Source organism: Osmia lignaria, chromosome 10, assembly GCF_051020975.1.
Source record: "Osmia lignaria lignaria isolate PbOS001 chromosome 10, iyOsmLign1, whole genome shotgun sequence".
NCBI lineage: Eukaryota > Metazoa > Arthropoda > Insecta > Hymenoptera > Megachilidae > Osmia > Osmia lignaria.
In genome coordinates this window covers 6,497,721-6,520,416 of record NC_135041.1, presented here as the reverse complement: position 1 = coordinate 6,520,416, position 22,696 = coordinate 6,497,721, and the positions used below count along the sequence as shown (strand labels likewise).

The 22,696-nt window shown below is 42.8% G+C and overlaps 3 protein-coding genes across 6 annotated transcripts in view; all 3 read left to right on the top strand.

Annotated features, from left to right (window-relative positions):
- Positions 1–796: 796 nt before the first annotated feature.
- On the top strand, positions 797–2,866 carry MBD-like (methyl-CpG-binding domain protein 2). 3 transcript variants are annotated; one of them, XM_076690661.1, is made up of 5 exons: positions 797–1,056; positions 1,230–1,371; positions 1,730–1,783; positions 2,152–2,364; positions 2,621–2,866. In XM_076690661.1, exons 1-5 carry the CDS (start codon positions 926–928, stop codon positions 2,717–2,719), a joined length of 639 nt encoding a protein of 212 aa, XP_076546776.1. In that variant the 5' UTR covers positions 797–925; the 3' UTR covers positions 2,720–2,866. The 3 variants fall into 3 exon arrangements, with proteins under 3 accessions (XP_076546776.1, XP_034196153.1, XP_034196154.1); XM_034340262.2 differs by having other exon boundaries at positions 798–1,056; positions 2,152–2,397; positions 2,621–2,864; XM_034340263.2 differs by lacking the exon at positions 1,730–1,783 and having other exon boundaries at positions 800–1,056; positions 2,152–2,397; positions 2,621–2,864.
- Positions 2,867–2,969: 103 nt separating this feature from the next.
- The window catches only part of LOC117611860 (uncharacterized), an 82,693-nt gene continuing 62,966 nt past the window's right edge, over positions 2,970–22,696 (top strand). For both annotated transcript variants that reach the window (XR_013062923.1, XM_076690662.1), the window contains exons 1-3: positions 2,970–3,096; positions 3,933–4,403; positions 6,626–6,849. Coding sequence is in view for 1 of the 2 variants with exons in the window: in XM_076690662.1 (XP_076546777.1) it covers positions 4,264–4,403; positions 6,626–6,849 (364 nt within the window). In the remaining variant the exon portion in view is untranslated. The remainder of the gene's footprint in view (positions 3,097–3,932; positions 4,404–6,625; positions 6,850–22,696) is intronic.
- LOC143305213 (RNA-binding protein MEX3B-like) overlaps positions 11,770–22,696 on the top strand; it is a 43,978-nt gene continuing 33,051 nt past the window's right edge. The window contains exon 1 of the mRNA XM_034340260.2: positions 11,770–14,999. Within this exon, the coding sequence (XP_034196151.1) occupies positions 14,699–14,999 (301 nt within the window). The 5' untranslated portion in view covers positions 11,770–14,698. The remainder of the gene's footprint in view (positions 15,000–22,696) is intronic.

Below are 22,696 nucleotides of genomic sequence, written 5' to 3'. Positions count from 1 at the left end.
TCAGGATGGCATCCAGAGAGCGTCATTGGCGCTTAGGGGTCTCTAGCACCTCAACATGATATGGAAGTGTTTGATTACTGTGTTTTACACTGTAATTACAGAGGTGCCCAGTTAGGCGTCCGCATTTTTGCCCACATAAGAGTCTGTTGCTATTCCCACCAGTTCTTGGAAACAGAAGTTCCACACATGTCGAAGTTTTCACGCATGTGGAATCGCAGCCTTATGTATAGAATATAGGTATCCTACTCGCACTCATCACCTCTCCTTCCTTCAGTTGAATTTGCAGAAGTCACCTCCCCATTTAAGCGTTCGTATTCGGTCCCGCCTGTGGACGCCTTTAAGGCGATGCTAGCGATGGAGGCCGAACTTCAAATTCCGCATCGGTAAAACAGTCAACGTTTCATCGAAAATTAGGCCGAACAGAATTCTGTTTGTAAATAACTAAAGTGATAGAAGAATTTAAAAAGAATTTAAATAAATAACTCAAAAATCAAATTGGGTAAATTAAATAATAACTGAGTTGCTTTTTACAAATGATTTATTTACCAAAATGCATGAAGTGAATACTAATTTAACGATGTATAACACGTGAAAATCGATAAACGGTCCATTTCCTAGAAATGTTCCAATTTGGATCTTTTCAGATGTCAGTTTGAGGTGCGATAAAAGAGTGACTGGTAAAACAGGCACGATTATCATACTGGCTGTGCTCTCTAATCTCGTATGGGATGTCAGAGACCCCCTAAATCATGCCCCTTGAAAACAAAGGTATGTCCTGTCTTTCGCATCTGTAGTTACTGCCTAGTTGAATTTGGCGAAACGCATCAATATGGCCACCGGTAGCTGGTTTGCGTACCTATTCGCTTATTATTTAAGTGATTCTTTAGAACGTGCAAGTGTATATTGAAATAAACACTTCGGCAAAATGAACATGTCAGTGGAGAAAAAGAAGTACCCATCCGCGCTGCCAACAAATTGGCCGACCCGGGAGGAGACTTCAAGAAAGAGCCAAAATCAATTGTCATCTACAGGAAAGGTTGACGTTTATTACTACAGGTACTTCTACCATTTTCAAATTTTCCATCGCATTACATACCGATGTATTATGTATAAAAATTAAAAGAAATTTGCAATTGAATACCGAGTCAGCACAGGAACATTTAATGGTGTTGATTCTAACCTGCAGCATTGTATGTTTATAGCCATTGATCTATATTCTTTCTTTTTAGTCGAGGAGTGAGGAACGACGCATCGTTAGTACCGCCGATAAGACAAACGGCATCCATATTCAAACAACCGGTAACCATTTACAAAACCCAAGAAGGAAAGGTGAAAGACATCAAACATGGGAATCAAGAGAAACCAAAGCAGGTTAGTGCTTGTTACTTTATCGAAAATTGTGTACATACATATTCATTGAATTATGAAGATCGAAATTAATATTGTTAACTTTCTTTAGCAATTAAAATGTGTTTAAATGATCAAGTTTGAGGTTACTTGTCATATTCCTATTGTCATTTAATTAACATTTTATTAAATACAAGTTTTATCATCACTTTGTAATAAATCATATCATAACCCTATCCATATGTATATGTAATGATTTAAAATCTTATACTATTGTAATTAAAGTACAAAATCACATTAGGATGTATTATTTGATTTATTATGTCATTTAATGTTGATCCCTGTAAGTTCTTGCTGTTCAATCATCAAATCATTCATTTAGGAAGGAGCCGATAAAACTGATGGCAAATATGGCTCCCAAGATAAGCCAAAGCAGGTAACATTGTTAGATGTGCTTATGGAATCATATTTGATTATGTGTTTCTTTACCAGTGAATTTACAATGTTTTGTACAGAATGTCTATAAGTAGCAAATCATAATCTTTAGTCATTTCAAACATAACCGCGTAGTGCATGTTTAACTAAGAATAATAATAAATATAAATCTGTAGTGCAATGTATATAGACTGTTGTGTTCTCTTTTTGTTTAAATTTTCTGCCAACTGACTTTTGTGTAATCTTATTTCTAATACAGAGTAAATATATCTTGATATAGATGTTAGCAGTTTATATACATAATTGTATTGTCTCACATTTAATATTTTGTTTTCAGATCATATACAGTTACTCTTTTTAATCTTTCAGTTATTTTGGGAAAAGCGTTTGGAAGGTTTGCGGGCATGCGATCCAGATGGATACGAATTTGACGCGATGGATTTACCGAAAAGTTTAAAGCCCGTAGGTCCATATATCACAGAAGAAACGTTACTTCAAAGCGTTGCTACCGCGCTACACGTTTCGTCTCAACCGGTTACGGGACAAACGGGTTCAAAAACAGCTTTAGAGAAGAATCCCGGGGTATTTCTTAATCCTGATCAACCCCTCGTACAGGTAGAATAGATATTTAGATACCAAATAGGGTGCTATCTTACAATCAATTCGTCTTGTGTGTTAAATATTTGATTATCTGCCGTACACCCTATTAAGGAATGTAAATAATTATGTACTGGAGGTTTGAAAAGGCGTATTGACAGAAGCCTAGAGACGATTTTAATTGTACTTGCAAAATGATCATTTTCGTTATAAATAATACATGTATTTATGTTTGTTTCAGGCGGTCTCGATAGTTGACGAAGATATCAAGAGGCAAGAAGATCGAGTCGCTCTCGCCAGAAAAAAGTTACAAGAAGCTTTACGAACAATTCCTACCTAAGTCATACAATTACTTTAGCCGTATTTTCATTCGCTCATTCCTAGTCCTAAGTTCGTTATAAGTTACATCGTACGAGTTTTTATAATAAATGTTTTGTAAAAAAATAAGAGCAACCGATCGCTACGCTACTTGCAATGCAAGTTTTTACAATGATGGTTTGTAAAATTTGTACAAATTATTATTTACACTTTACTATATTCATCTATTTAATTGTAAAATATTTTTAAAAATGATTGCTCAATAGATAGTCAATCAGGAATATAAATACACGAGATTTTTTCCTGCCACCACAACCAGATTCGACGATTCAGAACAGAGCAGAATGGTTCTCCACTAGATGGCGATAGCATTTCACCAGTCTGAGGGTCAATTTAAATGTAAATTACAGTAAAAGCTGGATATATGCAACAAACATTGGGACCCAGACGTTGCATATATCCAGCCGAGGTGTCGAATCTCGGGTTACACGCGACGACCAGCCAAGCGTGAACGTAGAAAAGGACAGACAGTGGCGGAAAGAGAGGTCCGATGATCAAAGGAAAGAGCCGAAACCTATCGGTGTGACCAATACTAATTGAATCAAAAAACTTTTTTATTTTTGACTTTTTTTTAATGAAACTTTTACTAGCGTATTGGTGAGATTTTTGTGATTAAAGTGGTACCGGTTGCGGTGTCGGTTCGGATTTCAAACGTTGCATATATCCAGCCGAGGTGTCGATTCTGGGCATTTAAACGTTGCATATATCCAGTCGAGGTGTCGATTCTGGGCATTTAAACGTTGCATATATCCAGTCGAGGTGTCGATTCTGCGTCCGTACACATCGTTTGTATTCAGCCGCGATTCCTATTCTACGTTCGTACACAACATGCGACGTGTTTCATGTTGCATGTTGCGTGTTTAATCATTTGTATGTTTGGTATCATTTTAATCAGAAAAATCTCGCAAATGTGTTAGTAAAAGTTTCATTAAGAAAAAGTTAAAAATAAAAAAGTTTTATTTAGTAGAGGGGATAGCGATGTTGCATATATCCAGCCAAACTTTTGTTGCATATATCCAGCTTTTACTGTATTTCTTTCTTTATAAACTAAGAAAAATAGGACAATACATTCTAGTTCAATGACCTTTAAACTTACTACTTTAACATATAAAAGTCTTTCATGTTCCATGGCAATATCTAATATACCTTTTTTTTCTTTTTGTTTTTAATCACAGTTAATGAAATTCTACGAGTCTTCGAAACATCCCAAAAAGAAATAAGTTTAAATAGTAGAAGAAAAATCTAATTAACACCTACAATCACGTATGAAAAGCTTCAGCATTTAAAATTCTGCAAAAGCTCATGGATTATCTCATCCTGTATCGATAGATCTATCATGAACACGTCGAAAGTAGTCAGTCGAGCAAGTCTCGTGGACCAACCATGCAGCGCTTTATACGAAAGTCCCACAGGACGCGACAGTCAGTGACATTACTGTAGAAAAAAAACAAAAAGCACGACACGTATCAAGGCCAGGCTCTGGGTCTCGTTCAGGACATTCCGAAAATGTCTTTCTCAAGGGACAACGGTAGCTTTGTGGCGTGCAGTTTCGTAGGACGTCGTAGCGTCCTGTGTTGGAATGGATGCGTGCTCCTGGTACCGCATAAAAGAGTACACGGGCAGGTATACGGAACGTCGGTTTTCAGGTAAGCACAAGCCAGGTATGCCAGGTGGTAACCTCTTTTTTTCACTCCGTCTGCCCTCTCCTCTGCCATTCTCCGAATCCCGACCTCCGTCCTTTTCTCATCATCGCTGAACAGCTGTTTCCCTGTTCGCGAAGGGTCGTTCTCCCTTATTGCTAGCTGGCCAGAGAAGGAGGTAGGAAGAAAGAGAGACAGGGAGTCCTCGTAGCCCTCTGAACGCAAACACATGTCCCACTTTAAATCGTTATAATTCGTCGAACACGTTTGTAGATCCTGTCTAATCGGGCTTACGTGTCTGCTCTTTGGTACACGTATGCGTGATACCGACGAAGGAAGTCTGATCGAGGATGTGACCCGAATATTCACCGCGAATTGTCAAGGATACGTCCGTTTTATTCAGATTTTCGTGTTGCTATCGGGGTAACATTGTATTTAAAGAATTGCCATTGCCGTAACTAAGTAGAGGACTGAGTGGGCCTCTCCGAAAAGTGGATTGATCCTCCTACTCCAGGGTTTCCCAAACTATGTTCCGCTGAACCTGACTAGGTGTTCCGCGACAATTTGGAAAGTTTTATATTTAAAAATAATTACAAAATATATAATGTGTTTTAATAAGATTTTTTAAAAATTTGTATTAATAGGAATTACCCAATTTAGAAAATAAGCTAAGTGTTCCGCTAAAATTTCCAGGATTGCAGTGTTCCATTGTAAAAAATGTTTGGGAAACCCTGTCCTACTCCATCACCCCTTTGCAAACTATCGAGAAACATGGAATTCAGTGCAGGAACGTTTAACACGTTTTATTATCATATTATAATAGCGTGAAAAAAATAACAAAGAAACACGTTTCATCTCGTATCAATATAATTGGTCCGTAGTTCGATCGCATTATCTACAAATGTGAGTTGTAAACATTCTATATTTGTGCATCGATAGGTTTTCAGTCGTCCATAACAACATGTTTATCCTTTATTTCGTTTTTTATCGGTTCAATAACTTTTGAACCCGGTATACCTAGTACACAGACACTAATTGCATACTCGGTTGAAATTTAAAACGAACATGTTGCCGTCGATTCGAGTAATCCGCAAGTTATACGCGCGGCAAACCAGATAACATGGCGAGAACAATTGAATAACATTAAATTATATTCATTGCCCGTACGTAGCCGCAACTGGTTATTGATAAAACTTAATCCCTGCTTAAACGCTGCTGCGGTTGATAGAATTATACGTGTTCGTGGTTGAACACTGGAGAACTTGTAATCCGAGGCGAAAAGATTCATCGCGAGACGTTTTGTTTCACCCTCGCGGAATTTCGCGTTGGAATCTAAAGGAAACCATAGAGACTGCAAGCTTCTAAGCCGATCGAATTCCTTAAGATTAGGTTTACTTGTTCTCGTGTTATAATACGTGTAAACATCGTTTAGAAAATCGTTCTCTACCTTTATTAGAAATATCAATGGCTTTCTATCAGTCTCCTGATTACCAAGATTTACTGTATACGTGTTTCCTTTATTTTAATAAAATTTTGAAGTTGATCCTTCGTTCGTGTACCCAAAGCAAACGTTATCGAGTGACTCTGTTCCGCAAGCTTTCACGTGTATCGCGATTCTTCCCTACAGTTCCACGGACTAAAATTGGATGGGAAGATTCTATCTGGCACGTATCGCGGATTGTATCTCTGGTTATGTCGAACCGCACTCCCGTATAAATAGAAATGCTATGTCCTGTTATCGATCTCTCGAAGCGACGGTTCGACCGAGGATGACCGTGTTTACCGAACTACACGCTGCTATCCGTACGATAGTTATTGACTGAAAAGCATTTGAGAATTTCGAGGAGCCCAGCGTTAAATGGATGCAAAACGAATGGCAAATTGTTCGTGATCGACGGTCAGTTGAATCGTAAAAGCCGGATTAACCCTTGGCTCATAAAGGAACCGGAAATACCTATTCACAAGTCGGTACAATAGAGTACAGTCGAACAACGTGAAGGGGTGTAATAAACTTTAGGAGAGGTACTCGAGTGCAATTGAAAAACTTTCACGACAATAACCAATACTTTTCTTTTTCTGGGAATTGTATTAAATCCCGAAAGGTATTATTGCCAGGGGAAAATTTTATAATTCCATTCGGTATCGGTGGAGCATTGAAATATAGATTTATTGTTCGAACGATCGTCGAGTATTTTCTTGCGCTAACGAAATCGCATCGTATGTTTCAGACGGTGCACGAAAGGAAACAATCAATTTCGAGGAGATTCGGCGGATAAACATCATCAGGTTGGGAGAGGCCTTTCGAAGGAGGCGTTGGTCCATCGACTGAACAGCTGGGGGACCTTCGATTCCCAACTGCTATACGTAATCGATGTCGACTTACTTTCTCTCTCGTGGGCCCGACAGACGAGAGCAGTGGATAGAAAGACTGGCCATTTCGTCGTGTTTCCAAGTACGTGCTAAAAATATCTTTATAAATTTTCAATTGCATTTAAAAATCCAACGAAGCTCAAAGCCATTTCGAATCCAATATTCGAGATTCGAATAAAATTTTTCACGTACAAAGAGGTTTTCCCCTATCGCTATACAACTTTTCAGCGCCATTAGAAGTTATGAATAATAAAAATGAAATTCTGCCTTGGATTTCGTTGGACGGGTGTTATGCATGTGCACGCGCACATGCAAGTGTACGACACGGGAAGCCTTCAAGCTCGGCCATGGTTTCCGTCTGGCCCATTGTTCGTTTCGTTTCGTGCCCAGAAAAAAGACGCTCAGATCGAAATCTATTGAACCGTCTGAAAAGCGAGCCTTTTCTTCTCCTTCGCCGCGTGCTCCCATTTCTCCATCCTTCTTCCTCCTCTCGGTTCCCTTCTCATCTCTCTTTGTCTTTCGCTGTACCCTGTTCCCCATACTTGCAATCCTCACTCTCCCCTTCATTCGATTCATGCCTCAAATTCGTCAGGGGTGTCGCAAGATATTCCTTCATAGCGGATCGAGACGAATGTTCAGGAGTTGCGAAATGTCGAAAGCGTGTGCAATATATAGAGCGCGAAAACAGGGCTAAAAATGAATGCAAGTATCGAGGTTCAATGCGAGCATTTTTACCTTCCGAATGTCAGTGACTCTGATTCTGTCTCTTTTCTCCGCGATCGTGATCGAAGTACCAGGTAAACAAGAGGACTTGTTAATTGTTCAGACGTGGGAAGCGTTGAATTTCTTCCTTTCCTGCTTTCAGAGATTTGTAACTCATTGAAATGGAAATATGCATTTGCATTTCCGCGAATTAATCTCCGTCCCGGGGCAAAGCTGGTGGAATTGAAAACGCCCGAGATGCACTGTGCGTTGATTGTAGATGCAGATGATAATGCAAATGTACGCGCGTGTACGCACATAAGAGAACTCACGCGGAGTTCATTTGTACGGTAACAGTTGATTTTCCGAACGTTGCCTAACCCTTTCGTTACTTTGAGCGACTATATAGTCTCTCGCCGTGAAACGATCGTTGAGAACTATGAGCAACTACAGCCATATGTTAGGTTAAATAATTCAATATAAAAACTATAGTTTCTGATAGAAGCGATCGTTATCTACGTCTTCAAACTGGAATTTCAAACTTGGCGCGAGAGCATCTGAAAGTAGTAGCCGTATCTATTCTCGATTCAAACTTCCGCCTTTGCATCTATGTTCTTGAATATGAACTATAACCGTTCTATATTTAACACTTTCTTGTGTTCCCCTGAAACTTTCTATCCTCGAGTACCTCCATCGCTGTCAGGTACTTGGAATTTTGAATAGAAACGCATCCTAAAGGGCCGATCGTTGAACATTTTCCATTTCAAGAGCCGCATGAAAGTTCCGGTTATAAACACGAAGGGCATCGAATGCATTCTGTGATCACACCTGCCTGCAAATAAATCTTTCATTGAGATTCGAGGTGGTTTCATGGACGCATCACGTTTGAAGGATGCATTTCTAATCGTTGTGAGATTTTTATTTCAAAAAAGGACAGTGTTAGGAATCATGAAAAAAGTGTGATCGATAGGAGAGGATAGATGACAAGGATTCCGGGCTAGACAGAGGCAGATTCCATGATTGGACGGAGCACAGAGGGTATATTTAGAGGGAGCGCGATTTATCTGCGCTATCATCGTTTACCATGCTATTTATGCATTTTCCCCGATGTGCAGTGGCTTTACCACCGCTGACCACGCGGATGCTCCTTGCTGGACGTTGTCGCGTGGGCGGCCGCGTAATTTCGCGGTTAACCAAGTATTGGGAGACAGTCGATCACTGTTATCGACGTTCAGTCACGACTCGCCTTCTCGCTGGTGAAACGCGTTCGAGACGCTTCGTTATCCGATGTTCGTTATCGAGGGCAATTAACGCGGCGATTCGCGCGACTTTATTTCAGTAGTCTCGGTAGTTGCGGTTCGTTTGACGACTCGTTTGTTCGGAAAATTGCTTCGAGTTTGGTCGACGCGCGACGGCTAACTCGTTCGACCAGCTTACGAAAAGTTTAATTGCTAGGAAATAATAAATTATAACAGGATCGTTGTTGCGCATGTACGCAGCTGTTTCTTTGTAATATAATCGATTGAAGCGGGTAATTTTATAATTAAGCTGCGGATATTCATGTAAATGTATATCAAAGTTACAAACACGTGGCATCGACCGTGAAAGTGTTAAGGTTAAATGCAACGGGTTAATTAGAACGCATATTTTAATAAAGGAATTCTTTTCCTCGACGTTCAATGGCGAATAAGAACGGCAATCCCCATGAGAATGAAATTTGCAAAACATTACAAGGATGCACCTTGACACGGTGTCTTTCCGCTCTTATTTACCTCCCTTGGGCTGCGTACGCTCGCGAGCCGAGCGTTGCATTAAAATTCATTCCCCCTTGACGGTAATGTCACACAAAGCGGAACACAGACGCGGGACGGTATCGAGCGGGTGCTGTGCTGCTAGAATACGGCCCTGCCCTTTAGACACGTTGTTCGACGGCGAGTCTTGCGACGTCTCCAGCACCGCCATCGCCATCGTCGTCGTCGTCGTCGTCGTCGTCGTTGTTGTCCTCGCAGTCGCGGTCGACTCAGAGGCCAGCAATGCGGTTCTCCTCGTAGCACCCCGGCGATCGAAATCGAACGAAATATTCTCCGCGACAGCAGCTAAACGTGTATCTCGCGCACCTATACACGCGTGCACACGCAGCATTTATCGAGTGTAGGCGCACACGAACACGCGCGATCTGGTATTTCTCCGCATATCCGGACGCGTGTACATACGCGAGTTTGTGTGCGCTCGCGGCGGGCATTGGAGAACGCGCTCGCCGGTGTGTGCAAACAGAAAAATCGCCGAAGTGTATATTCTACGAACGCGATTGCGCGACACGCAGACGCGACTCGCGTTGGTACGCGTGTAGGTGCACGCGGCGATCGTGCATCGGCGCGGATGCGAGGCGCGTTGCTCCGCAGGAGTTGCAGCAGTTTCGCAAAGCAACGACAATGATCGCGGTGGAAGGCAACCGGTTGCACGCGCTAAAAATACGACGCCGAACGCTGAAGAGGAGTTAGTTAATGCGCCAGCCGGCCAGAAACTGTTCCGTCCGTTATTAAGTTAAACCGCGAGTTGGACGAGCTGCTGGCGCCGACCACTGGGAACCCATGCGCGTGCCGACGACGAGCGTCGCCCCTTAGAAACGACCCGCGTCTGTATATTCGTCTCGAGGGTCCTTTTTACGCGGTCCCTAGGACGCCCCTTTCAGAAGAACTCTTGCTCTCGGATCACTCGAACCCCGCCCCGTTTCAGTATCCATCAGAGGCTCTGCTCTATCTTATCGTAATTATTGAGTGGCGCGAACGATGGAAATCTGTTACGATAGCGGCGTTTCGGAAACGCCTGTAATTCATCCCGGTGGCCTGATGATCGAACGAAAGATTCAGACGCACCGTACACCCTGCTCATTCTGCCGCATGAAGAAACACTTTTTCAAGTGTAGCATCATGCGGTGTAATGTATATCATCAGGCTTAATGAGATACACATTTAACGTACGCCGGGTCATCATTGCTCGTAATAAGCCGCGGCGTTAAGAACGCGATCCGTGTAACTGGCGCGTTCAGACGCGGCGAATCCTATCGCGTTGCGATATCTTGTCTCAGGGTTGCGCTTCTCTTCTACCTTTCGTCCCGATAGCGATAGATTTGCAGAAATTGTGATCGTGAAAATGTACGATGGTGGTTCGACTTTATTTCTTTAAGTATTGTCAACAGCAACGTATCGAATTGAATTTCGACAAGCTGACCGGAGGGTAATGTAATGGATCGCGGTTACAGATGCAACGCGTATGTAAACGCATTCTCTCCTTTGGATGCAATTATAGGAAAATTATTGCCGTCATCGGTTATCAGCTGATTACATGGTGATTACGGGGGCAATTAGTTCGATGAGTAAGCGTCGGACACGCACGTGCGCGCACACGTTATTTTCACGCTCGAGTTTCGAGCGTATGTCGGTGTGGCACACGTCGAGAGAAACTACCCCTTCAGGGTACGCGGTGTTCACTGTAAATCGTTGCTGGTCTCAGCCTCGCTCCTTTCGGTTCCTCGTCGTTTCGATAAAAAGAAACAAGTTCGAAATGTTAGTTTCGAAAACCACGTACCTACAGGATAACTCGGATATATTTACGAGCGGGTTCGAGAGTACGAGCTCAGTAGAAGTCGGCAGGTGCTCCTGGCAAAAGGTGGCGTCCCGAGACAGCCTTGAGAGAGCGTGCCGGGTCGTTGCTTTCGGCGAATGGTGAGAAACAAAATTAGGAGTTGCCTTTACCGAATCGTGCTCGCCGTAGATCTCGTTTGCGAGAAAGTTTAGAGGCTTTCGCGAACGTCGTTTCTCTTTTCTATCGACGCTCGGCTAATTTGCTGAATGATTTAATCTTGAATTTTGCAAAAACTTCTCGTTCATTCTTATTCGACGCGTGTACTTTTAATACGTGTAGAGATAAATTTCATCAATTTTTGAAGAGAACAACATGTAGTTCCATTCGCAATAATAATATTTAAAAGAAAGAAAGAAATTTGTTTGGAAAAGGCGTACGGTAGAAAAGTTTTTGATATTCTGGAATTATTCTAGAGAGTCTTGGTTGTCTTCGAGAATGGAGGACACGGTCTCGATCGTGTATAGACCCCACTAAAAATCGAGCAATCGGTCGGTCGAGGAGAGGACGAAGGGTCGTCGACAGGGAACAATGGAACACGGTTGCACCTTGGTTCAAGGTCCGTAGAACATTTAGATGGATTTAGACTGATTTATTTTTCTATTTTCTTCAACGAAACTGCGTTGATTTTGATTTATCAATTAAAAAAGATTACATGTTGAATAATTTCAACAAGTACTTACAATTAGAAATAAAATTTTGGTATCTTTTTCTGCAACGAGCAACGATTAGATCTGTGTCTTCTTCCTTTTCAAAGATTTACGTTTATTATACGTGGAAAAGTTACATTTGTCCAACGAATCCTGCGTATACACCTCGCTAGCTCGTAGTATCATCGACCAAGGGAGTTCAAGGACGATGGATCGGAGGAACTTAGCCTAGCTTAACCGATTCAGAGTGAGGATATTCTTGATACCTCGATTACGGAAAGTTAACTATTCCACGGTGTAACACCGCCTATAGGAGTGTGCAGCGTGAAAGAACGCCGCTATGGTTGAGACATTCCTGCAGAAACTTGTTTGACAGTGGTCATCGAATATTGATCGCGATAAAAAAAAAATTCGATTTTTCTTGTTTCGCTACCGACATCCTTTAAACTTCTATCACGTCATAACTTTTACTTTACTCTCGGAAGATCATGATGGTTTTTTGTTCCGTGTTAACATAATCGGGACGGGAGTAAGTCAATAAAAGTTTCCAACTAATCCTATATTGATCGTCGTGTGTATTTTTATTAGATGTATACAGGATAAACCGGCGATACTAACAGAGATAGAGAAACATATATAATGAAGGATTTGAAACTTTTCTCCGGAGAGGTAGCGCGAGTAATTAAACCATTCAAAATCGTAGTCCTGAAAGAAGGATCTCGTAACTTTTGTATTGATATCAGGGGCTAGTGAAGATTTTCTTTGAAATACTCTTGACGTCGCATCTAATTTATGGCGTGATAGGATCCTGAAACGACCCAACTACGGTTTACTACTCAAACGATACCTTGCTATTATTTCTCGAGAGTCGTAAATTTCCTTCCTGTTGCATATCCCTTCGTCGATGTGCCGCAATGACTACATGCACCTCGAAAAAGTACCGACGAACGCGTTTGCTATGCACCCTATATGCGAGCAGAGGTCGTTGACGGGACTGCGGAAAGAAAGGGTGTTGCACCGCGAGGTGTACGATACCGAGTATGCAACATTCTTGGAAAACGCACTATCACCGAGGTGTCCATGTAAAACACGTGACCGAGGGTAAATAAGAGTCTGTTAAAAGTATATTTTATTTATAAATATCATTTTATGAACATACATATGTACATATTTACTACTTATAACGTAAATTAGAAATATTATAATGGGTAAAGCACAGTAAACACATGAATGTTTTTATAGAAAGAACACATGGAAGAGATAGAAAGACAGAATAATCGTTAATTAAAAATTTCAATAAAGCAGCAGAACGGTAGATAGAGACAGGGAATACATAATTAAATTAACCGAAACAACATCGACGGAATGAAAGTGCATCCCTTGATTGAGGCAGCTCCGTGTTACCGCGTAGAGATGGAGCTGCGATCCCAGCCAGCCCCGGGCTCGTAATCATTGTGGTGGAAAATCGGTGGTGCAGCCGGTGTTCTATCGTGGATCCATAGGGAAAGTTCGCGAAGAGACGAGCACAAACGGTAACACGGAGGGGGTTGCAAGCCGGTAGGGACGAATGCACGCACCCGTGTCAGGAGAAGAACGAAGTGCGGCGCTCTCAGCCGGTAGGTGCGCTCATACTTGTACGCTGGTTCGCCAGTGAGTGGTGGGGAGGGGTGGTACGGTGCCACGTGACCCGACTGACCAATCAACGTAACGCATAGCCGGCGTCCGGCACATGGCGGCGCGCCGGCTTTAGCACCCGCAGTCGCAGTACGTCGCAGTCAGTCGCAGTGGTAACACGAGCGAGAGGGTAGTTGCACGCGCCTGCCTTCGAAAGGAAACATCGCGGTGAGGGAGAGAGTGTGCGAGATAAAGAGAGAAAGAAGGAACGAAAGAGAGAGCGCGGCGCCCCTTTGCCTCCGTTTTCAGTGCTTCAGTCGCGCGACGACGCTCTCGGACGCTTTAGTCAGTCGGTCGGTGACGAGGCTCCCAAACGTGATACACGCGCCGTTACGTTACGTTACGTTACGTCGTCCCGTCGAGGGGAAGAACGAGAACGAACGAAACGGAAGAGAGGATAAACGAACGAATATATTATACATATTGTATATTGGTACGATAAAAAGCGATAAAACGAGAAAACACGAGCAGATCGCGAGCGACGACGTTGACGGTTTCGAGTCGCGCTCATATAAAACACGAATCTCCACGACGAGCAAAGTTCCGAGCAGTGCGAAATATCGAGAAGGCCATTTTCGTACAGCCGGTTGTTACACGCGGTGAAAGAAAACACGCGAGTGTGAGAGACTGATCGACTAGAAAAGGAACGTACGATCGTGGACACGAGATTACGGCGAGCAGTAGCCCACGCGTTTCCAGTGTGCGAACAACATTCGCGTCGCGCACTCGTCCACAGGCACGCGACGACGCGAGGATCGGACGGAAAAGGAAAAAGGAAAAAAGACAGGAAAACGATCACCGACGGAGTCGACGATTTTATTTTTATACGGTGCATCGTTGTTTTTCCTAAATATATTTCCTCGTGATCGCGCACTACAGAGACCGCTCGATTATCTTTTCTTGCTGTAGTAGCAGCACCGTATTTCTCGTCCTAAATAAATCCCGGTGTGTGTAGTGTGCACGCGCGCGCGCGCACGCGTGTGTTTCATTGTTTTTCGATCGTTTCGAATTAGACTCTGGTCGCGAGGAATCACCTTTGTTCGACACGGTTCGACCGTATCGCCGGTTATTCCAGCGAAGCAAAGAGGAACGTACGGTAGTAAAAGGACAACACGGCCTGTGAAGACGATAAAAGCCAATCAAGAAGGAAAACAGTGAAAATCGGTGGAATAACAAAACTGTGATTTAAACAGTTCTCTGTGGGTAAACACGTACGATTGACTTTGCCGGTGAGACAACGCTCGTGAAACTAAGTCGAGCAACATGCCGACGAGTTTGTTCAGCGAAATGGATCGTGGAGCGAATGGCGGAGGTACCGCTTCCCTCGAGGATCAACGAGCCTTGCAATTGGCATTGGAATTATCTATGCTCGGTCTCGAGGGTACTCCTGGATGCCCGGGCACCGGCACAGGGACCGGCACCGGAACTGCCAACGACCCGGACCCACTGCAAACGACACCGGCAGGCGTATTCGAGGAAGCGCGTTCTAAGAAGAGCCAGAACATGACCGAGTGCGTGCCGGTGCCTAGCAGCGAGCACGTGGCAGAGATCGTCGGCCGACAAGGTAAGCGAACATAACCTCGACTTCTCTAGTAACTTCGCGAAACTCCTTTACATTACCGCTTCTAACCACCATTTTTTTCCTCCTTCATGGAAAGATGCGTTTAAATATAAACCGCAGTTCGAAATCGATAACGATTTTATCGCTGAACGATAAATTTTTATAGTCGAAAGGTAAACGACGAGTCAGACTCGATAAATCGTGATCGCATGACATTGGGCTTAGCATGGTCAACAAAGATATTCGTTGTATTCTTCAACGCGTTGAATACCGTGGTTAAAACGGTCACATGTAGCAATTATATTAAATACATTCCATTTTTTCAATATCATATCAGTGTTATTTAAAATTGAGAAACAAATTCTCTCTATCGTTCGATCATGTATATTGATCTCGTAGTGTTAATCAATATAACCATGCTAATGTCCAAAATCATTTTCCTCAAAGTAATTCGAACATCTATTAGTAACAGTATGTAAAGTGTTTATCCAAATATTAATTTATACCGGAAGTTCCTTATCTAGGCACAAGTTCAGCGTACAAAACTAATTAAATAATTGTATATAAACAATTATCTTTTGCTAAATGACGGATTAACTATTTAGTTTATGCATGATGGTAGAAAGGTTAATGATAAGACTTCTAAAGGAAAGAACCCCTTAACTTGGAAACGAAGTCGTATAGGATAAGCGTTTACATGAACTTTATTTATTATTCATCTGTTCTAAATCCACCAGTAAAGTTTCGTCCACGTATCACGGTACACCTTATATATTATAAGGTTGACCGAGAGTATATCTTATATATATATATTTGAAACGGTATTGCGTTTACGTAAGTCGTATTCAGCAGTGTACGTTATTTTGCATTCCTTGTTACCGGAATCTGTCGCGTATAGCACCACTGACAGTTCATTGGCACGGGCGTGAGCGTGGCGCGAGAAACGCGGTATCAAGTAATGCTGCAATTAAACCAATCTAACTTCGAAAAGCAAATTCGTTTGGAAGCTCGACGGATCGTACAGTGAACCTTGTCGTAGGTCGTGGCCGTTCGTTCATTACCTTGCAGATCGGGCTAGCCATGTAGTTCTATCTCGCCATTTTTTCCTTTTCGAACGCGTTAACGCGTCGAATACCGTGGAGGTCATTGATAATAGTCGATACAGGATTTATTACGGTGGAGTAGTTGAAAAAAGAAAAATTCAGACTCTCGTATTACAGTTTATCTTTAAAGGACCATTATAAAAGGGAAAAGCTGAAAAAAATTTTAAGAACGTAGCTTTTTTTTATGTCATAAAATGATCATTGTGTACCACGGTTGGATGTTCCGAGGCCGATGACATTTTCGTAGCCTTCGAACAAGCCGTTCCTCGAAATGGCAAAAATCAGGCACCGCGTTCTTTCTCATCCGTCGTCGAGAACGTCTTGGTATGCTTTTTTCTGCATCACCCTTTCCAAGAAAGGTGTCAGGAATAGCGAGCTCATCAGAGAGCAACGCGTAGATTGTCGCTGAGTTTCAATCCTTTCTTCACCGAGACGAGAAGCAAAGAAGCTTAAAATTTTTTTGCGGTAAATGGCGTTTAAAAACGAGCTGGATAGAATGAATAATGAATTTTTCATTATTGAGAATATAAAAGAAGGAATTATTTAATTTGCATAAGTAATTGTTCATACGTACGTAACGAAGCAAATGGTGGCGTTAAACTGGACACTAAATCTTGCACGGTAATTGTTATTATCTCGTAAGGTTACGATTAAGCGGTGTTTACAATGGTTGAAAACCGGCCGCTCACCAGAGAGCACGAAATGTCGACGACCGTTAAACTTCGGGAATTTCAAACAAAACGTTAGGGTGGAAGTTTTACGAGCCCTTTCCTTCCTTCCTTTCTTCCAAATGTCAAAGCACACACGAATGCAAATAAAAATAACGGAAATGCTGCGTTCGACCCCCTTTCTTTTTATATCGTGAAACGCGTTTAATAATTACAAGTATATACTCATCAGAGAATTCTCAAAATTTTTTTTAAATTACATTCCTATATATATTTATCATATGGCGTATCGTTTGACCAATCTCTAAGAAGAGAATAACAATTTTCTTTCTCTAATCCGTGGGTATGGTTGGACACGCGACGAGAGGATACGTCTTGGCGTAGAAAATCGTCATGCTTAACGAACACGTTTGTGCTCGTTCACCGAGCCCGTTGCACCGTGAAAAGATAATCTTTCCATTGAATAACGAAACAGTTTCTTTTATCGAGCGATTCAACCTCTTACTATCGAGCGACACGATAGATATTCGTTTCGCGACGCGTGTTTCGAAATTGAGAAAATCTCGTCGATCGAAGCGCGGCGCCACGTGGCTTGCCATTTAAATCTTAACGTCTGACAAAGATCGGCTGATAAATAATCGCGTAAGCCCGATCACCGTGATCAATGCACCGAGCCCATGGACCGTTTCGTATCTGTAATCGGTGAGATTCGTGTCCTTATCGATTGATCTTGAAAATTTAAAAAACAGCACTTTTAACCCGTCGATCGTCACGGTGAAAATGATCGTACATTGTAAGACAACTAATTATCAACGATACGATGAATTGATTTTCAAATTGAACCTTTTAATTTGCCACTTTACATTATTCCTATATGTAGTTCATTGATATTCAAAAACAAAAGTTCGATGAAACACGGAATCGTGTGTAAACGCGTGTGAAAGAGAGAGAGAGAGACGTCTATCGATAGCACGTGCCGTCGATCGATCATCTGCACCTCGTTCTCAGCCACTACCGCTTCCTGTTGTCGCGTATACATACAAACACACGCGGCCAATTTAACCGTTCCGATACACTTTTGCAAATTTCAAATTGAACGATTGCCAAGAAACTTCGCCCACCATTAAACGAGGCTGTTGTATGTTAAATTTTGAAATTTGTAGAAACGGTGGTTAGCTTGCGGTTAGCATAAGAATCGTTAGGTAGCTCTATAAGTGGTGCACAGCACTGATATATTTGCTCGATAACGTTTTATTATATCTGAACGTAACGCGTTCGGCAACGGTTGTCCATCCATCGACGTTGAAAGCATTCGTCGATAGAAGGGAAAACGATGGCGGTGTAAAAAAGGAAGCCGTATGTGGCCGACGGTGATCGCGTGAGCCGTACTAATATTCAACGTCCAATAACATTAGACACTTAGAACGGTGTCAAGACTGTTCGTGTTTTAAATTCACAACCAGCCACGGATTTCCGTACGTGCTTATCGTCTCTTCCGTTCGGGCCGGGCTTTCTCGCATCCTCTTTACAGTCGCGACCACTGATTTGAGAACCACTGACGTGTCGTGCGACTGAAACGTGCGCGGTTACTGTCTATACTCTATGCTTCTGCCCGTTGTGTTCCGTTCGATTCATTGAACAAATAGTTTTTTAAAATATACTTCTTGAGATCTTTGAACTCGCTAAGTATCTATCTTGCTCTTTTCTCTTTTTCATCTGGCATATTTTTCAGTTACACTGACTCACGAAATTGATTAGTAACAATGCTCCTAGTTTTCTTGAAATACAGTTTTCTTTCTTGCTTTCTTTCTTCTTAACACTAGATTGACGGACTCATATTCGTCAAAATAGGTATAGCACATATGGATTTTTGGAACTAAGGAGTGGAGAGGGGAAGGAATTAGTATACATTTCATAATTCTAGTAAAAACCAACATATGTTTTTAAAAAAATTATTTAAGTTTTTTTATATATGTAACAATAAAATCGTAAATGAGTCAAAGTGACTCGCTCCGGCAATGTTGTGTTAAAGATGCATTTCCAGAAATCTACAATTAGTTACTACATTTTAATTAAATAGAAAGTATAACGATGGGAAGTATTTGATCAATTTCATAAGTCACTGTATGTAAAACTATTAAGAGACAACTTAACTCTGCATTCCTCAGTAATATTTATAAATATCCTAGCTAATTTGCCTAGCGAAGAATGAACGCGGTACTCTTTTTTTTATTATATTTTTCAATTATGTAAAACTATCACTCTCTGTAGATAACAGAAACGTAATTCAATGTTACTACATTCCCAGTTGACATTTTGGAGTAACTCAAGTATTTTGTTCGACCAGGAACCACTAGTTAGTCGTGAATTAGAATTTTTCTTTCTAACTTGAATTATGTCTGCTTCCTGCTTTCCCAAACGCTCCACCCTTGGTCGATTGCAGGCCGGGCCAGGGTTGCGGATCTACATATTCGTCCAGAGCCCGTTTTCTCTCTAATGTTGCATTGTGTCTCGTAGATCGGGACACGATTCTTTTTTTCCCAACGGTTGCAGCCCGCCTCGGAACCAGTTTAACATATACCTGGCATGAATCATTGCTATAACATGGCCTGGCTTCCCGTACTCGCCCCGACTAAATCTCTCGAACGCGCGTTCATTTTACGATGCACGATCTACCACGAGTCATCGTTAGGGATGGGATCGAGTTTAACCCTTAAAGTATCAGGGCAACAACCTGATAGTTTCATTTATCGGATTCTATCTACTGGTGTGTGTACGACGACGACGACGGAGGCAGGTCTGAACCGATCGTTCGGTTTTAACCGGTAAGATCGGATCTTTGTGCGCGAACGTAATCGTGTCGATTCAATAACGACGTCTAATGAGTTTGATACGCCGTTCCATTATGAGGATGTGGCTATTTGTTGAGCATTTTCGCTCGATTCTCGCTCTCTCTTTCACCCGTTCCCTCTATCATTTCTCTCTCGGTCTTACCTCTCGGTCTGCCGATGTTTCCATCTCATTCTCTCGGTACATCGGTGCTGCTGATTCTCATTTCTCCCCACCGGTGTTCTCTGCTCTCAATCTCTTCGTCTTTCTCTCTCCCTGTTTCTGGCTCGCTCTCCTGGACCGGAAGTTGTAATGAGCGACTCCGTCGCCAGACTCGTCGCCTCGTGTCGCATCGCGGCGAACGATGACGTTACTTTGGAAACATCACGGCTGGTTATCCAGGTCGTTAGCTGCAGCGTCGCGTAACGCAAACGCGGTACGCCGAGAGAAGGAAGAAGTGTACGTACTGCCCTCCTGGAAACCGAGGGATTCGTGAAACGAGCCGGTCAATCACGATACAGGCCCATGAAATTTCGAGCCCGCAAAAAGTACGCAGGTATCCCTTTAACCGTGCACGAGCACGCGAGGATCACCACGCGATAGAGCCGTAGGTGCAGAAGGCGGGAAACTTTCTCTGTTCGCCGAAGAAGTCGAAGTCGACGACGCGTGCCAGCTGCCGCTGGGACAGTTTTGTTTGTTCAGCAAAATAGACGGCTCGTTTATTCGCGACCGGCACACTAGATAGATGGTTCGTGCGTGTATTTGTTATTTGCCGAGGAACGTGTCAGCGGCAACGCGGAGGTAACGCGTTATTACGGCAGCGCCAATGTGTTACAAGAGCGGAGAACGCGATGGCGAGTTGTCGACTTCCGTGGAACGTTTAACGTATCGTTTCTAAATGGTACACGAGGTAAATGGCGGTAGGAATTCGAATCGGGACGACGTTTTATTTACGCGCTCACAGCACGTGCCCGTTGCTCTAGCCAGGTCAAAGTCATGCCACTTTTCTATCCTTCTTCTTTCCACCGGGATGGAAGATTTGTGTCAACGATGAAACCGTGTTAATAGACCCGTACAGCAGACCCTAGCCGCTGTTCACGCGTCTTCGTAAAAAGCCAGCATACGAACGAGAGAATCGTTTCTCGGTATTTTACGAGCCGTTCGCCTGGTGTGGTCACCGGTACGCGTAAGGTTTTAGATAGGGAGGAGCATCCCGAAAGTTAGTGTATAGGCTTTTGTATTTGCTTTTCACGAAGTTACAAAACGGTAAACTTACTTTGTACCGTTTCGTGTATACCCGATATTTCTAGAGAAGAGATTTCCTTCAATTGCTTCGCGGACAATCGATGTCGAAACACAGGTGTTAACCCTTCGCCCACCGAATAGACAAATCGTGGTTACCTCCGAGTCGTTTCGCCTTTCTATTTCGTATGTCGACTCGATTAATATTTTCACGTCCAAGTCCTTGTTTGAATAATTTGCACGCGATCAAGAAATGAACGATATTTCCTGAACGTTCCGACGTTGCTTCTGCGGTTTTCTATTATTCCCAACGATTCCGGCATAACTGAACGATCGCGATACGCTAGCAGGGAAGGGAAAGAAACAATTATCCCGAGGATCGTTTTGAAATTGAACGGATACGGTGTAAGGGTCGGATGGCAATGGAAATTCTCGGCCATGATCGTTTCCGAAAGGTCCGTTCATCTGCCCTTTTTCTTTTGGCCACAGAATCGGCCACGAAATTAAGAGTTTCCGGCCAGGAAAGAAATTTTACACCGGAGGTAGAAATTTCTCTGTGAATGCAAGCCGCTCCTGGTCGTCGAATTTCCTTCCTTCTTCTTCGGTCGCTAACGACACACTTTGTCACGCACACCGGCGTCACTGTGGGACCCAGAACGTTTCATCTGGTTCCTTTGCTCGCGAGGCCGTGGAACGTTTGCACGTCGCTCCTCGGTTCAATTTGCAGCCGACGACGATGTCGAAACTTCCCGCGCTTTCTCCGTCCGACGAAACCTTGAGCTTCGTCATCGGTATTGAAAGAAAGAAGGCGTACGAAATTACACGATACTCGGATCGTTCTTCACCGCTGAAGTCAACGATTCGATGACATAAAAGTATCGCGAAATACTGCTCACGCTGTATCAATTAGAAGCCGAAAGTTCAAACGAAGAAATTGGAGTGAACAACGGCACAGCCTTGAGACCTTCCAATGGTTTTCTCGAAGAGAGAAAAGGAAGGAAACGGTGGCGCAAATGTCGGTAGCAGCAATTTAGTTATAGTAACAATCCATGGCAAAGAGGAGTTGGTGGTTGTTGCCTTTGTTGGCCTCTGAAGCAGCTGCCGACCCACACCGGCCCTTTCCGTTCTCATGCTCGAAACTGGATCGACACTTAACCCTCGAGAGGAAGGAGAGAGAGGGAATGTAGTGGACGTTGAATATCGTTGACGAGAAACAGACTGACCAGAAGAATGTCAGACATGGTCTTAACTAATTTCAATGAAATTTGAAAGAATAGAAATTGGAATTCGAATTTTAAACTTCGTTATTAGCCAACCCGTATCTAAGATTGAAAATCTTGAGAAGGGGGCTATAGCATTTAGACTTTCTGTCACTTTTGTACAGGCCAAACGGTAAGAGTTTAGTGGGTCAAAATCTCAACGAATGGCCGAGCAAAATTTTTTTTTTTTTTGCCGCTTCCGGTTTGACCGGAAATGGTTGAAAAAGGGTTGGCTATAGAGTGAATCTCGCTCTAGTTCACTTTAGCTTGTTCGAATATATCGAACTATGTGTTTTTTTATAAATTTTAATTAACTAGGCATCCATGGTTAAAATTGCGATTTATTGCAAGAGATAGACTTATCGAGGAGGACCTCACCCGAGGTTCTCCTTATAAGAATGTAAGAATTATACCGATTGAGGATCACTGGCGGGCCAACGTGCCCCCGCCTAGCAGATGTTTACAGCGCGTTGTCTGAAATGAGCGGTTTTTCTTGTTTTTTATTTATTCTGTCTGCCATGTGCACCGACTACCCTCGAGCGGAGGTCGCTCGCCTCTCGAACCGCCCTTCGCCTATCTCCTCGAGTTTTGTTTCTTTT